General features: G+C 43.5%; 2 protein-coding genes across 3 annotated transcripts in view; both read right to left on the bottom strand.

Annotated features, from left to right (window-relative positions):
• Positions 1-12,118, bottom strand: part of WDR88 (WD repeat domain 88) — a 44,606-nt gene extending 32,488 nt beyond the window's left edge. Inside the window, exon 1 of the mRNA XM_081806683.1 lies at positions 11,685-12,118. Within this exon, the coding sequence (XP_081662809.1) occupies positions 11,685-11,996 (312 nt within the window). The 5' untranslated portion in view covers positions 11,997-12,118. The remainder of the gene's footprint in view (positions 1-11,684) is intronic.
• Positions 12,119-13,242: 1,124 nt separating this feature from the next.
• GPATCH1 (G-patch domain containing 1) overlaps positions 13,243-14,345 on the bottom strand; it is a 44,969-nt gene continuing 43,866 nt past the window's right edge. For both annotated transcript variants that reach the window (XM_081806681.1, XM_081806682.1), the window contains exon 20: positions 13,243-13,523. In XM_081806681.1, coding sequence (XP_081662807.1) covers positions 13,493-13,523 — 31 coding nt within the window. In that variant the 3' untranslated portion in view covers positions 13,243-13,492. The remainder of the gene's footprint in view (positions 13,524-14,345) is intronic.

Genomic DNA, 14,345 nt, shown 5'->3' with positions numbered 1-14,345 from the left:
CATGGAGCACTGGGTGTTATACGCAAACAATGAATCATGGAACACTTCATCTAAAACTAATGATGTAATGTATGGGGATTAACATAAGAATTAAAAAAAAAAATTCCAGGGGGACCCAGCCATGAGGGGCCCCCACATTCATGTTAGCATTACCTCCAGTAGTGGACCTCATCCTCACAGTGAAGATCAGAGAAAAATCCCCTCATGCTTCTGGCTGGGAGAGGGTTGGGAAAGAATCACTTTGAAATATTCCACAGCAGCATTGTGTTGTACCTAACAAGCTCGGCTGTCAGGAGAAACTATTTAGCCAGAGCATAACCCTGATGGGATTTTATCAGAGCCTAACTGACCTGGGGGAAAGGAAATACCCAACCCTAGCCAGCTCTGGCCTTCCACATGGGAGGAGGGAAACACCCAGATGGCCACTCTAGCCTTCCAATCCCACCTAACCTCAGAGTGGGGGGCAGAGGGTGCAGACTTTAAAAGCACCTGTGAAGTTCACCCCTCTGAGGCAGAGGCCCACTAAAAGACTGAGACCTAGTCATAGGACTATAGACCTTCTCCGCCCCCTACACGTTAGCATCACATTACTACAGCTTATTTACAGCTGTTCCTTTTACCCAGTACGTCATGTCTGGCTATCAAGAAAAAAAAAAAAGTACAATCCTAAGAGGCAGAAAACGTAGCTTGAAGAGAAAGCGCAAACCCAACAACAAAACCAGACCCAGATATGGCAAGGATGTTGGAATTATCAGACCAGGAACTTAAAACACCTGTGGTTAATATGCTAAGGGCTCTAATGAATGTGGTAGACAGTATGCAATGTAAGCAGAGATGGAAATTCAAAGAAAGAACCAAAAAGAAATGCTACAGATCAAAAACACTATAACAGATAAAGAGTATCTTTGATGTGTTCATTATTAGACTAGACATGGCTAAGGAAAGAATCTCTGAGCTTGAGGATATATCAATAGAAACCTCCAAAACTGAAAAGCAAACAGGAAAAAAAAAAAAGACTTAAAGAAATGGAACAGAATTTGCCAGAACTGTGGGAGAACTACAATCGTGTAATATATGCATAATGAAAACACCAGAAGGAGACGAGAAAATGGAAGAGAAATATTTGAAACAATAATGATTGAGAAGTCCCCCCAGATTAATTTCATATGCCAAACCACAGATCTAGGAAGCTCAGAGAACACCAAACAGGATAAATGAAAAAAAAATCTACACCTAGTATATAATTTTAAAGATCCAGAAAATCAAAGATAAAAGGACATTCTTGAAAGAAGCTAGAGGAAAAACGCCTTACCTATAAAGGAGCAAAGATAAGAATCACACCCACCTTCTCAGAAACCATGTAAATAAGAAGAGACTATAGTGAAATATTTAAAGTATTAGGAGGGAAAAAACCCACCAACCTACAAATTTGTATCCTGCAAAATTATCCTTCAAAAGTGAAGGACAGGGGCACCTGGGTTGCTCAGTCATTAAGCATCTGCCTTCGGCTCATTCCAGGGTCCTGGGATCAAGCCCCACATTGGGCTCCCTGCTCCCCAGGAGGCCTGCTTCTCCTTCTCCCACTCCCCCTGCTTATGTTCCCTCTCTCTCTCTGTGTCTCTCTTTGTCAAATAAATAAATAAAATCTTTTTTAAAAAAAAGTGAAGGACAAATATTTTCTCAGACAAACAAAAATTGAGGAAACTTTGTTACCAATAGATCTGCCTTGCAAAAAATGTTAAAAGTTCTTTAGAGAGGAGGAAACTTATATAGGTCAGAAACTCAGATCTACACAAAGCAAGGAGAGCACCAAAGAAGGAATAAGTGAAGGTAAAATAAAAACTTTGTTCTTATTCTTAATTGATCTAACAGACAATAGTTTCTTCAAAATAATAATAGCAACAATGTAAAAAATAGCAACAATGTATTATATATAATATGTTACATATAATATATATTCTTATAATAGCAACAATATATTATATATTATATAATTAACATGATTATGTATATATTATATTATGTGTGTATATATATAATCATGTTAATTATATTATATATATACACACACACACACACACACACAAATGAATGACACCAATGATACAATGGACATGAGGGAGGAATTAGAAATATTTTAAGTTACTGACACTACCCTTGAAGTAGTATAATGTTGTTTGAAAGTGGACTTGAATTAACTGTAAATGTATATTGCAAATTCTTGGGCAACCACTAAGAAAAGAAAAAAAAAAGTGTATCTGATATGTTAAGAAAGGAGAGAAAATGGAATCACATGGAATGTTCAGTTAAAGCCACAAAAGGTAGAAGAGCGGAAGACAAAAATAGGAATAAAAAACAAGGGCAACAAATAGGAAACAGTAACAAATATGGTGGATATTCATCCAACTATATCAATAATCACTTTGAATGGTCTAAATGCACCAATTAAATGAAAAATTGTCAGAGTAGATGAGAAAACAGGACCCAATGATATGTTGTCTACAAGAAACCCACTTTAGATATAAAGACACATACAGATTAAAAGTAGGGGTGCCTGGGTGGCTCAGTTGGTTAAGCATCTGACTCTTGATTTCAGCTCAGGTCATGATCTCAGGGTCATGAGATGGAGTCCCACATCAGGCTCCACACTCAGCAGGGAGTTTGCTTGAGAGTCTCTCTCTGCCCCTTCCCCCACTTGCACTTATCCTCTCTCTCGCTCTTTAAAAAAAAAATGTTGGGGTGCCTGGGTGGCTCAGTTGGTTAAGCGACTGCCTTCAGCTTGGGTCATGATCCCAGGGTCCTGGGATCGAGCCCCACATCGGGCTCCCTGCTCCGCGGGAAGCCTGCTTCTCCCTCTCCCACTCCCCCTGCTTGTGTTCCCTCTCTCGCTGTGTCTCTCTCTGTCAAATAAATAAATAAAATCTTTAAAATAAAATAAAATTGCAAAGAGAAATAGATGAGTCCACTATCATGGTTGAAGACTTCCCTCTATGAGAAAGGACCAGATCCAGCGGGCAGAAAATTAACAAGGATATAGCAGAACTCAACACCCCATCAGTCAACTGAATGTACAGACTACTTCATCCAACAACAGCAGAATAAACATTCTTCTCAAATTCATATGAAACATTTACCAAGAAAGACCACATTCTAGGCCATAAAACACACCTTAACAACAACAACAAAAAAAACAGAAATCATACAATGTCTGCTCTCAGAACACAAGGGAATTAAATTAGAAATCAATAACAGAAAGATGACTGGAAAATATCAAAATACATGGAGAGTAACACATGTCTTTTTTTTTTTTTTTTTTTAAGTAGGCTCCATGTCCAGCATGGAGCGCAATGCAGGGCTTGAACTAACTACCCTGAGATCAAGACCTGAACTGAGTCCAAGAATCAGACACTTAACTGACTGAGCCACCCAGGCACCCCTAACAACACACTTATAAATAACACAGGGGTCAAAGAAGAAGTCTCAAGAGAAGTTTTTAAATATTTTGAACCTAACAAAATTAAAATATGATATCAAAATTTGTGGGATGCAGTGAAAGAAGTGCTTAGATATTTACAACATTGAATGTGTATATAAAAAAAGAAGAAGAATTTAAAATCAATCATCTAAACCTCCACTTTAGGAAAATAGAAAAAGAAGAGCAAATTAAATCCAAAGTATACAGAAGAAAAGAAACAGTGAGAATTAGAGCATAAGCCAATGAAACTGAAAACAGGAAATTGACAGTGAAAATCAATGAACCCAAAAACTGTACTTTTAAAGATCAATAAAGGGATGCCTGGGTGGCTTAGTTGGTTAAGCATCTGCCTTCAGCTCAGGTCATGATCTCAAGGTCCTGGGATCGGGCCCTGGATCGGGCTCCCTGCTCAGCAGGAAGTTTGCCTCTCCCTCTCCTTCTGCCCCTCCCCACCACTCATGTTCTCTCTCTCAAATAAATAAATAAATTCTTTTTAAAAATCAGTAAAATTGATAAGCCTCTAGCCAGGCTAACTAAGAAAAAAAAAGAGATAACATAATACTAATATCAGAAATGAAAGATTCTATGGACATTAAAAAGATAGTCAAGGAATATTATGAATAATTCTATTTCCACAAATTTAATCACCTGAAATGAAATGGACTAATTTCAAATTTGAAATGAAATGGACTAATTCCTTGAAAGACACAATTTGGCAAAAGTCACACAAGAAAAAATAGACACTCTGGATAGGTGTTTATGAAGAAATTGAAATAGTAACTAATTACCTTCCAAAACAGAAAGCTCCAGACCCAGATGTGTTCACTGGTGAATTCTACCAAACCTTTATGGAAAAAATTATACCAATTCTCTACAATCTCTTTTAGAGGATAGAAGCAGAGGGACTACTTCCTAACTCATTCTGTGAGGCTAGCATTACCCTAACACCAAAACCAGATAAAGACATTTATAAGAAAAGAAAACCACAGACCAATATCTCTCATGAACATAGATGTAAAAATCCTCAACAAATATCAGCAAATTAAATCCGACAATGTATAGAAAGAATTATACATCATCACCAAGCGGGATTTATCCCAGGTATGCAAGGCTACTTCATTACTCAAAAATCAATTATTGATTTTGAGTAATGAATTAATGTTGATGATGAATTAATGTAATTCATCACATCAGTAAGCTAAAAAAGAAAAATCACATGACTATATCAATAGGTGCAGAAAAAGCATTTGACAAAATCCAATAGCCATTTATGATAACTCTCAGCGAATTAGAAATAGAGGGGAACTTCTCAGTTTGCCAAAGACTATCTACAAAAAACCTACAGTTAACATCATACTTAATGATGAGAAGCTCAGTCTTTCCACTAAGATCAGGTACAGGCAAAGACTTTCCCTCTCACCACTCTTTTTCAACATTGTACTGGAACTTCCAGCTCATGCAATAAGACAAGAAAAGGATATAAGAGGTTTAAGATCGGGAAGGAAGAAACAAACCTGTCTTAATGCACAGATGACATTAGCACCTATGTAGAAAATCCAAAGGAATCAACAAAAACTCCTGGAACTAATAGCAGTTTTGGCAAGACTGCAGAATACAAGGTTAATATAAAATACAAAAATCAATCACTTTTTGCTAAGCCAGAAATGAACAAGTGGAATTTTATCTTTTTAAAAGATTTTATTTATTTATTTGAGAGACAGAGAGAAAGAAAGGGAACATGAGCAGGGGGAGGGGCAGAGGGAGAAGCAGACTCCCCGCTAAGCAGGGATCCCAATGCGAGGCTCCACCCCAGGACCCTGGGATCATGACCTGAGCTGAAGGCAGACGCTTAACTGACTGAGCCATCCAGGTGTCCCAAACAAGCGGAATTTTAAATTAAAAACGGTATTATTTACATTTGTACCACACAAAATTAAATATTTAGGCATATATCTAACAAAATATGTATAAGAGCTATATGAGGAAAACTACAAAACTCTGATGAACAAAATCAAAGAATTAAATAAATGGAGATATAGTCCATGTTCATGGATAAGAAGACTCAATATTGCCAAGATGTCCGTTCTTCCCAACTTGATCTATGGATTCAATGTAATCCCAATGAAAATCCCAGCAAGTTATTTTGCGGATATCGACAAAGTGATTATAAAGTTTGCATGGAGAGGCAAAAGATCCAGGAGAAGAACAAAATACTGACACCACACAACTTCAAGACTTACTATAAAGATATAGTGATCAAGACAGTGTAGTATTAGTGAAAGAATAGAGAAATAGATCAGTGGAACAGAATAGAAAGTCTAGAAATAGATCCACATAAATAAAATCAACTGCTCTTTGATAAAGGAGCAAAGTCAATACAATGGAGAAATGACAGTCTTTCAACAAATGGTGCCGGAACAATTGGATATCCACATGCAAAAAACTAAATCTAAACATCCACCTTACATCCTTCACAAAAACTCAAGATGGATCACAGACCTAAATGTAAAATGCAAATTGAAAAAAACTCCTAGATAATAATCTAGAAGATCTAGGTGATCTTGGGTGGGGCAATGACTCTTTAGATACAATGCCAAAAGCACAATCCATGGAAGTAATAATTGATGAGCTGGACTTCATAATAATTTAAAACTTTGCTCTTTGAAAGACAATGTCAAGAGAATGAGAGATAAACCACAGACTGGGAGAAAACATTTGCAAGAGACACATGTGATAAAGGATTATCATCCAAAATTGTCAAAGCTTATCACTTCTCGGCCTTTTGGCTAAGATCAAGTGCAAAATTGTCATATCTTAATAAGAAAATAAACAACCCAATTTAAAAAATGAGCCAAGACCTTAACAGACACCTCACCAAAAAAGATATATGGGTGGCAAATAAGCATGTGAAAAGATTTTCCACATCATTTGTCAGCAGGGGTTTGCAAATTAAAACAACAGTAAGATACCAATACACACATATTTAAAGGCCAAAATCTGGAACACTATCAATACCAAATGTTGGCAAACATGTGGAGACACAGGAACTCTCATTCATTGCTGGCGGGGATGCAAAATGGTGCAGGTACTTTTGAAGACAGTTTGACGGTGTCTTATAAAACTAAACATACTCTTAACATACAATCCAGCAATCATACTCCTTGGTATTTATCCAAAGGAGCTTAAAACTTATGTCCGCACAAAAACCTGCACACGGATGTTTTTTACAGCTTTATCCACTATTGCCAGAGCTTGGAAGTAACCTTGAAAAACCTGAAGATGTCCTTTGGTAGGTGAATGGATAAATAAACTATGGTACATCCAAATAATGGGATATTATTCAGTGCTAAAAGTAAATGAGCTACCAAGCCATGAAAAGACACATGAGTCATGAAAAAAAACATTCAGGAAACTTAAATTCACATTACTAATGAAAGATTTAGTAGACTCAGTACATTCATTAGTAGATTTCAGATTACTAATGAAATTACTAGTGAAAGAAGCCAGTCTGAAAAGACCACATACTATATGCATCCAGATAGATGGCATTCTGGAAACTATAAAGACAGTAAAGAGATCAGTGGTTACCAGGGGTTGGGAGGTTTGGAGAGAGAACAGGCAGAGCACAGAGGACTTTTAGGACAATGCAACTACTCTGCATGATAACATAATGACTGTACATGTCAGTATACATTTGTCCAAAGCCATACAATGTACAACACGCAGAGTGAAACTGTGGACTTTGGGTATCATTGTAGGATCATCAATTGTTTTAAATATTTAATTTAGTGGAGCGTGTTGATAATAAGGCCATGCATGTGTGGAGGTAGGGGATATACAAGAAATCTCTCCATCTTCTGCTCAGCTTTGCTGTGAACCGAAAACTGCTCTAAAGTCTATTTATAATACATATAACATGTATTTATTATACGCATATATATGTACTTTTAAATAAATAAAGTACTAGTACATCCTGCAACATGGATGAACCTCGAAAACATTATACTAAGGAAAAGGAGCCAGTCACAAAAGACCACATGCTGTTTGATTCTCTTTCTAGGAAAGGTCTAGAATAAGCAACTTTATAGGGACAGAGACCAAATCAATAGTTGGCTAGAGCTGGGAGGATCGCTTGAGGAGAAATGGGGACTGACTGCTAATGAGTATGGGGCTTCTTTTCCAGACGATGAAATGTTCTACAGTGATGTGTCGCTAGTTGCAGATCTCTGCGAATGCGCTAAACCCCAGACTTTATATGGGTGAATTGTATGATATGTGAATTACACCTCAATAAAGCAATATTTTTAAAAGGGAGGGAGATAGAAGGAGCAAGGCTGAAATGGTCTACTACCCACCCCCCCATGGCGTGCAGGGGATGTGTGTCAGGCTGGGGTGTGTGTCAGGGATGTGGGGATGCCCTGCTGTGGGAGTGTGAAGAACGCGAGGGCATGCGGGACACAGTAACCAGGGTTTGGGGCACTGCCCCAGGGAGTGCGGAGGTGCAGGGACTGTGGATGGGGGGACCAGGCTAGAGTGAGGCAGGCTCAGCAGTAGGTGCAGGGATGAGGGGAGGTGTGAGGACCGGGGTTGGGGGGGGGGAGGGGGAGGAGCGCAGGGGTGTGGGGATGCGGGGAAGGAGGCATTCTCCGCCTCCTGGGAGCGCAGAGAGGTAGGACAGGGAATCGGCCACCCCGCCCGGGGTCCCGGCCACCAGGGGAGGTAGGCAAGCCTGGCGGGCGGCGGGCCCCGGGGCATCCAGCAGCCCTGGGGAACCAGCCGCCTCCCCGGGACGCTACCCCTTGTCGTGGGTGCCCGAGACGCCCCCAGCTCCCCATTCTGCAGCTGCCTCGGTCTCCAGGCCAAACTCCTTGGTCTTTGTTCTCGCCTGGCAAAAACAGAGCTTAATTATGGCCAAACAGATCAGCAGGAACAGGGGTGCGGGGGCGTATCCCTCAACCCCATCATCCTTTCTGGGGACGCCCGTTCCGAGTTTTTTCTGGGCATAGTACTTTGGGGTTCATTAGGGAAAGGGACCCCGAGGCGCTGCGGAGAGACGTTCCAAATACACAGACACGTCTTTGGAGGCACTAACAAAAATGGCATATAGAGGACAGTCCAATTTTTGTAAAAACAACAAGCAAAAATCAGTTCTTTTATATATATATAGCGTTCCTTCCCTTGATCAATAAATATGTCATAGACTCGTCAGGCCTTGATCTAGGTGCTGCAGGGCTGGCCGGAACCGAGGGGCAAAGACCCCAAGCGGGGAGCGAGAGTCCCCGTGCGCGTGGGCGGGGCGGGGGCTGAACAGGCTTCTGCCCCCGCCGGCCGGCGGAGGTGGCGCGCGGCGGTCCGACAGCCAGCACGCAGGGCCAGCTCAGGGCCAGAGGCAAGTGAGCGGGCTGCTGCGCATGCACCCTGGGCCGCGGGGCGCCCTTCCCGGGGCGGGGGCGGTACAAGCTGGATGTCCGCAGGTCACAGGGAAGGGGGACAACAGCGAGATGAGCCATTTGCGAAATGGCCTGCAAAGTCATGGTCAGATCTCTGAACTTCATCTTAAATGCGCCCGGAAGCCACGGGTCGAGACTGGTGTGGGGGGAAGGGGGGTCTTGAGCCAATTATTTTTAAAATATTGTGACACATCCCTGTGTGAGTGTGCATTAAATAAACACCAGGAATGAAACATTATCTCTTGAGAATGTGCTTTAACAAACCATCTCAAAGACTTCAATGAAATCATCTGGAACATGATTAGTTTTGCATTGTGCACCTTCATTTTATTTTTTATTTATTATTTTAAGATTTTATTTATTTATTTATTTGACAGAGACAGTGAGAGCAGGAACACAAGCAGGGAGAATGGGAGAGGGAGAAGCAGGCTTCCTGCTGAGCAGGGAGCCCGATGTGGGGCTCGATGTGGGGCTCGATCCCAGGACTCTGGGATCATGACCCCAGCCGAAGGCAGCCGCTTAACGACTGAGCCACCCAGGCGCCTGCACCTTCATTTTAAAAGATCATTTGTTAACATTTTCATTGAGCTACACAACCACGTTAACCAGAGTGTATTGTTTTCAGTCATTGGTCCCCTCTGTTTATTCTAAACTGCTCTTTGTTTTACTGAAGTGCTTCATTTGGATTTTTTTAAAAGATTTTATTTATTTATTTGAGAGAGCGAGGGAGAAAGCTGGGGGGGGGGGCAGAGGGAGATTTTTTTTTCTTTTTTTCTGTTTGCTGGAGTGCTCCCCTGAGTAACTTTGTGCTCATAGAGAAGCATCATTTCTGAGTCTTTGCAGGTCTGAAGAAAATGTCTTTCTGTTGCCTTTGTTGGGGATCAGCAGTTTGGGCAGGTAGAGAATTCTTAGGTCAGAAACTTTCCTCTGGGAGAAGTTACAGACCTTCTCAACTTCTGTCATCTTCATGGGTCATAAAAACTTTAGGTCAAAAAAAATAATAAGCCACCTGAATGTGCATCCACAGGAGACTGGTTAAAGTCACCAGAAGATGGCCAGCCAGTGGGATACTACCGGTAAAAAAGAACAAGGAAGTTGCTTCTTTATGATATGGAAAGCTCTCTAAAATATGCTAAGTAAAAAATTTAAAACTAGGTGCATAAGGGGTCTAAGGTATGCTTCCATTTGTGTAAAAAAAAAGGGGGGGATATATACATGTATGTGCTGGGAAATGCATAATTTATCTCTGTAAAACTACAGAAGAAACTAGAAACATTTCTTGCCTCTGTAGAGAAGAAATGGGGGGACAAGGTTGCTATGCTAGGGAGACCTATTAAAAAAAAAAAAAGCAGAACATTTTAAATCTATTGAATTTGAATCTTGGGGATGTTCTATTGAAAATTTCTGTGCTCTCCTTTAATTTTACTTTAAAAAAAATCAGGGGCACCTGGGTGGCTCAGATGGTTAAGCATACCCCAGGGTCAGTGAAGGAGCCCTCCGTACCCATGAAACTGCTGAGCCTTCGGCTCAGGTCATGATCCCAGGGTTCTGGGATCGAGCCCCATGTCGGGCTCCTGGCTCAGCGGGGAACCTGCTTCTCCCTCTCCCTCTGCTTCTCCCCCTGCTCATGCTCTCTCTGTCTGTATCTCTGTGTCTCAAATGAATAAATAAAACCTTTAAAAAAATTTTTTTTTTACTTAAAAAAAAATCAGAATAAATATGACTAAAAGCGCTGACACACACTTTTCTGGAAGAGATCACAGAGCCAATCAGCAATCCTCGCTGTGGGCTCTGCTCCCAGGTGTTCTGAGGGCTGGCCAGGAAGTCAAGCACCTCAAGCTGATCGCAGGCTTTTCCATCCGTGGTCTGTATGCACACCTTGCTCCTACCCTTGCAACTCAGGCATTCACTAAAGATGGGCTATATTTGCCTGCAGTCTTGCACTGAACTGGACTGGCTCTTTCCAAGGGAGCACCACTGTCTTCCTCAGCCCAGAGAGACTGTCTTCCCTGCTTCCTTCTCTATCTTTCTTTCCTCCCCCTGCTTCCTCTTCCTCTCCAACACCTCCTCTGTATAGATCAGCTCTTCTGGATCTCTCAGGCACACATTACCTTTTCTCTCACGGTCATCGATCCTTTATATTTGTTCTTTGGGTCTCAGAGTATCCCATGAGCTTTGTATTCTAATTTTGTTTCAGTTCTCTGCTCTGATTTTAAAGCCTCCATGGAGGATTTTGGTTAGGAAATCCTTCTTCATCCCCAGGAATTCTCTCTGTTCACAGATTATTTCCTACTCCTGGTCACCAGCCTTTGTTTTAATGCAATGTTTCTCAAGTATCACAGAGAAAACAAAGTAGTGTTGATAGGGTTTTTTTTGGGAGGGGGGGGTTGTTTTGTGTTTTTTGTTTTTCTTTTCATTCTTCTAGTTTTTCTGTTGTTTCTGGAGCAAACTGTTTCATGGGTACGGAGGGCTCCTTCACTGACCCTGGGGTATGCACTTGGGGATGTCACCATGGGGACGTTTGGGAGGCTCGGCCAGAAATCACAGTCTGGGTGGGGTCAGGATCCCCCACTTTGAAACACTATCCTCCCCCAGGACAGCCTTGTTTTCCCAGAGACAACAGCCCAGAGGCTTCACGGGGGGGAGGGCGGGCTGGCAAAACCAAGTGGCTCCCCACGGCTCTCCTTAGCCCGTTCACTGCGACCTCCCCACGTACGGGGTTCAAGTCTGCGTTCCTCACCCCACCCCCGTAGTCTGACCTTGGAGAGGGTTTCCTGGTCGCCCCAGAACTTCTTCTCAGGCTTCGGGTGCTCCTGGGGTGGTGGTGAGTCCCTGCTGACCTCCAGCGGGTCCAAGGGAGCCAGCAGCCCGTCCTGGCGTGCCTCCAACGTCGACAGCTTGAAGCGGCCATAGGCCCTGATCAGAGCCGTGCCGGGCAGTTTATGGAACAGTTGCTCAAGGTCGCTGGAGAGGACCGAGGGCAGCTGCACGCTACGCAGCTGGGACACTGTCTTCCCGTCCTCGTCCAGGCATTCTGGGGAGCAGGGGGCAGACGGCGCCTGGGAGGCCATCTCGGAGCCTGGCCTGCTGGTGGCCGGCACCCAGCACCCAGGCCGGGCCGCGAACGGTGGCGGGCACCCAGCACCCGGGCCCGGCCGCGAACGGTGGCCCCGCGCGCCTGCGCCCTGCGGCCGCTTCCAGGAACTGACGTGCCCTCCGCGGGCGCTGCGATCTCCCTGCCTCCGCTCCACGTGGGGCGCGCTTACTCCCAGAAAAACGGGGCTTGAGCCTGGACACAAAAGAACTGAGGCCAAGCGGGCGAAACCAGCAGCCCCATCCCTGCAGCCTCCTTTTGGGTCTTCCTGGCTCCCTCTCCCGGGACGATTTCTGTGTGCCCTCTGCCTGTGCAGGGGCTCCTGGCCAACTCACTCTTGTCAACAGAGAAATGGTCACTGACTTACAGAATGGGCCCTGAATGAATTCAGATGCAGCTGTTGGGAGTGGGGACACACAATATATAAGAGCATGAAGTATCTGTCACAATGTCAATGACAGAGAACAAATGTCACCTCTAGTCGGGTAGCAGCCCCACCGATAGAAAAAGACTGGGTGGGGGTCGCTTGGGTGGCTCAGTTGGTTAAGCCTCTGCCTTCCGCTCCGGTCCTGATCCCAGGGTCCTGGGATGAGTCCCCAGTCGGGCTCCCTGCTCAGCGGGGAGCCTGCTTCTCCCTCTCCCTCTGTAGCTCTCTCTCTAATAAATAAAATCTTAAAAAAAAAAAAAAAGGTGGATATTCCCAAATACTAAGGGTTATCATCTCTGGATGGTAGAAGTAGAAGCGGTTTTCTTCCTTCTTTCTACTTTGGAAATCCTTCTGATCTTTCTATGCTGTCACTTTGAACCCCTGCAACTTTTCTCAAGGTCTCATCAGTGATGATGAGGCAGCTCCTGAGCGGGGACCCAGGGCTGCAGAGCAAGGACCTGGAGCCTGTGTGACCTGGGCTGTGGGTGCACACTCTCTGGCGCTTGGTCTCGGAGACTGGGACACTTTGGTGACATCCACCCTAAAAGGCTGAGGCCACCTGCAAGGATCCTGGCACTGGACCGCCCATTGGGCTCCTGGCCACCACCATGCACGAGGAGAGGCAGGAGCCCGGTGCCTGAGGAATGGGGAAACAACCACGTCCTTCTCTCTTACAAGTCCTTAATTAAGTCCAACTGTGCTTATCTGGACTCAGCTTTCTTCATGCGCAAAATCAGAGAAAACCTTTCACTTTTCATTTCTTTTTAAAAGTTTCAGGAAATAAAAAATCAAGAAGAAAATAGAAAAATTCCATTTTAATTAAACTGTACAGTCTGAATTATTTCCTCTGACACTAACTGAAGTTAAAAATAGAAATCAATTTCTGCAACCTTCCAAGGCAGCCTTTGAAATGTCAAGGTTTTAAAAATTATTTTACAGCATGAATTTACATATAAATACAATCTGTACAATGTATTAAGCGAGCAGTCGATGAGCTTCCATCATGGAGGAGACCTGGGACTGGGACAGGCCAGGGTAGAATTCAATTACTGCCTCCTTAGCGGAAGACTTTTCAGCCTGGAAAAGGAAATAAAGGAGAAAGAAGGACAATTAGGTAAGAACTGGAAAGCCAGACATCTCCGTGGGAGCCGAGCATGCCAGACCTCCCCAAGTCCCAGTGGCACACGTATACCCACAGAACACAGAGGATGACCGCAAACTATGAAAGCATCATTTAATCTGCCTTCTTAATATGCTTCTCTGTTGCCCCCAGAACACACAGGGAGACTCACACCCCACACTTCATATTAGGACCTGTTTATAAAAGCAAGTTCTAATCCTGGTTTCACCTATCTCATGTAGGACCGCTGGGAAGGAACTGAAAACAAAACAAAACAAAACAAACATGTTTGTTCCAGGGCCAAAAGCTCCTAAGCTGACAGTCTTAAATCTCGGCTTCACGGACACAAGGGCATTCATCGAGTAGAGCTGGGCCACACTGCCTCTAGATCCTTGCTCAACAGCCCCAAAGTGGAAAACCAGATGTCCCCAACAACGGAAGAGATGAATATTCTGTGGTCCCATAAAGGGTTACTCCACAGCAATGAGGGCGAGCCAGCTGCTGCTGCCAGAATCATGTGGCCAAGGCAAGAGTCCTTCTCCAAGTCCAAGCGCTAATCAATGGTGACAGAGGCCAGCAGAGGGGTTACCTGTGGGAATGGGGGCAGGCATGCTAAGTGGGAGGAGACACGAGTGGCTGTGGGGTGCTGGGGTATCCCTTGATCAGGCAGCGATAATGCACGCAGCTGGAAGCTTATGGTCTGTGCGCATATAAGTATGTGTGTGCACTACAGCGTTTACTAAACCATATGATTCTATGTCTATGAAATTCTAGAATGG

This window comes from Leptonychotes weddellii, chromosome 16, assembly GCF_054177405.1.
Source record: "Leptonychotes weddellii isolate Sample4059 chromosome 16, ASM5417740v2, whole genome shotgun sequence".
In the NCBI taxonomy this organism is placed as follows: Eukaryota; Metazoa; Chordata; class Mammalia; order Carnivora; family Phocidae; genus Leptonychotes; species Leptonychotes weddellii.
Note: the sequence above shows the minus strand (reverse complement) of the source record. Positions and strands in the feature narration are given on the sequence as shown.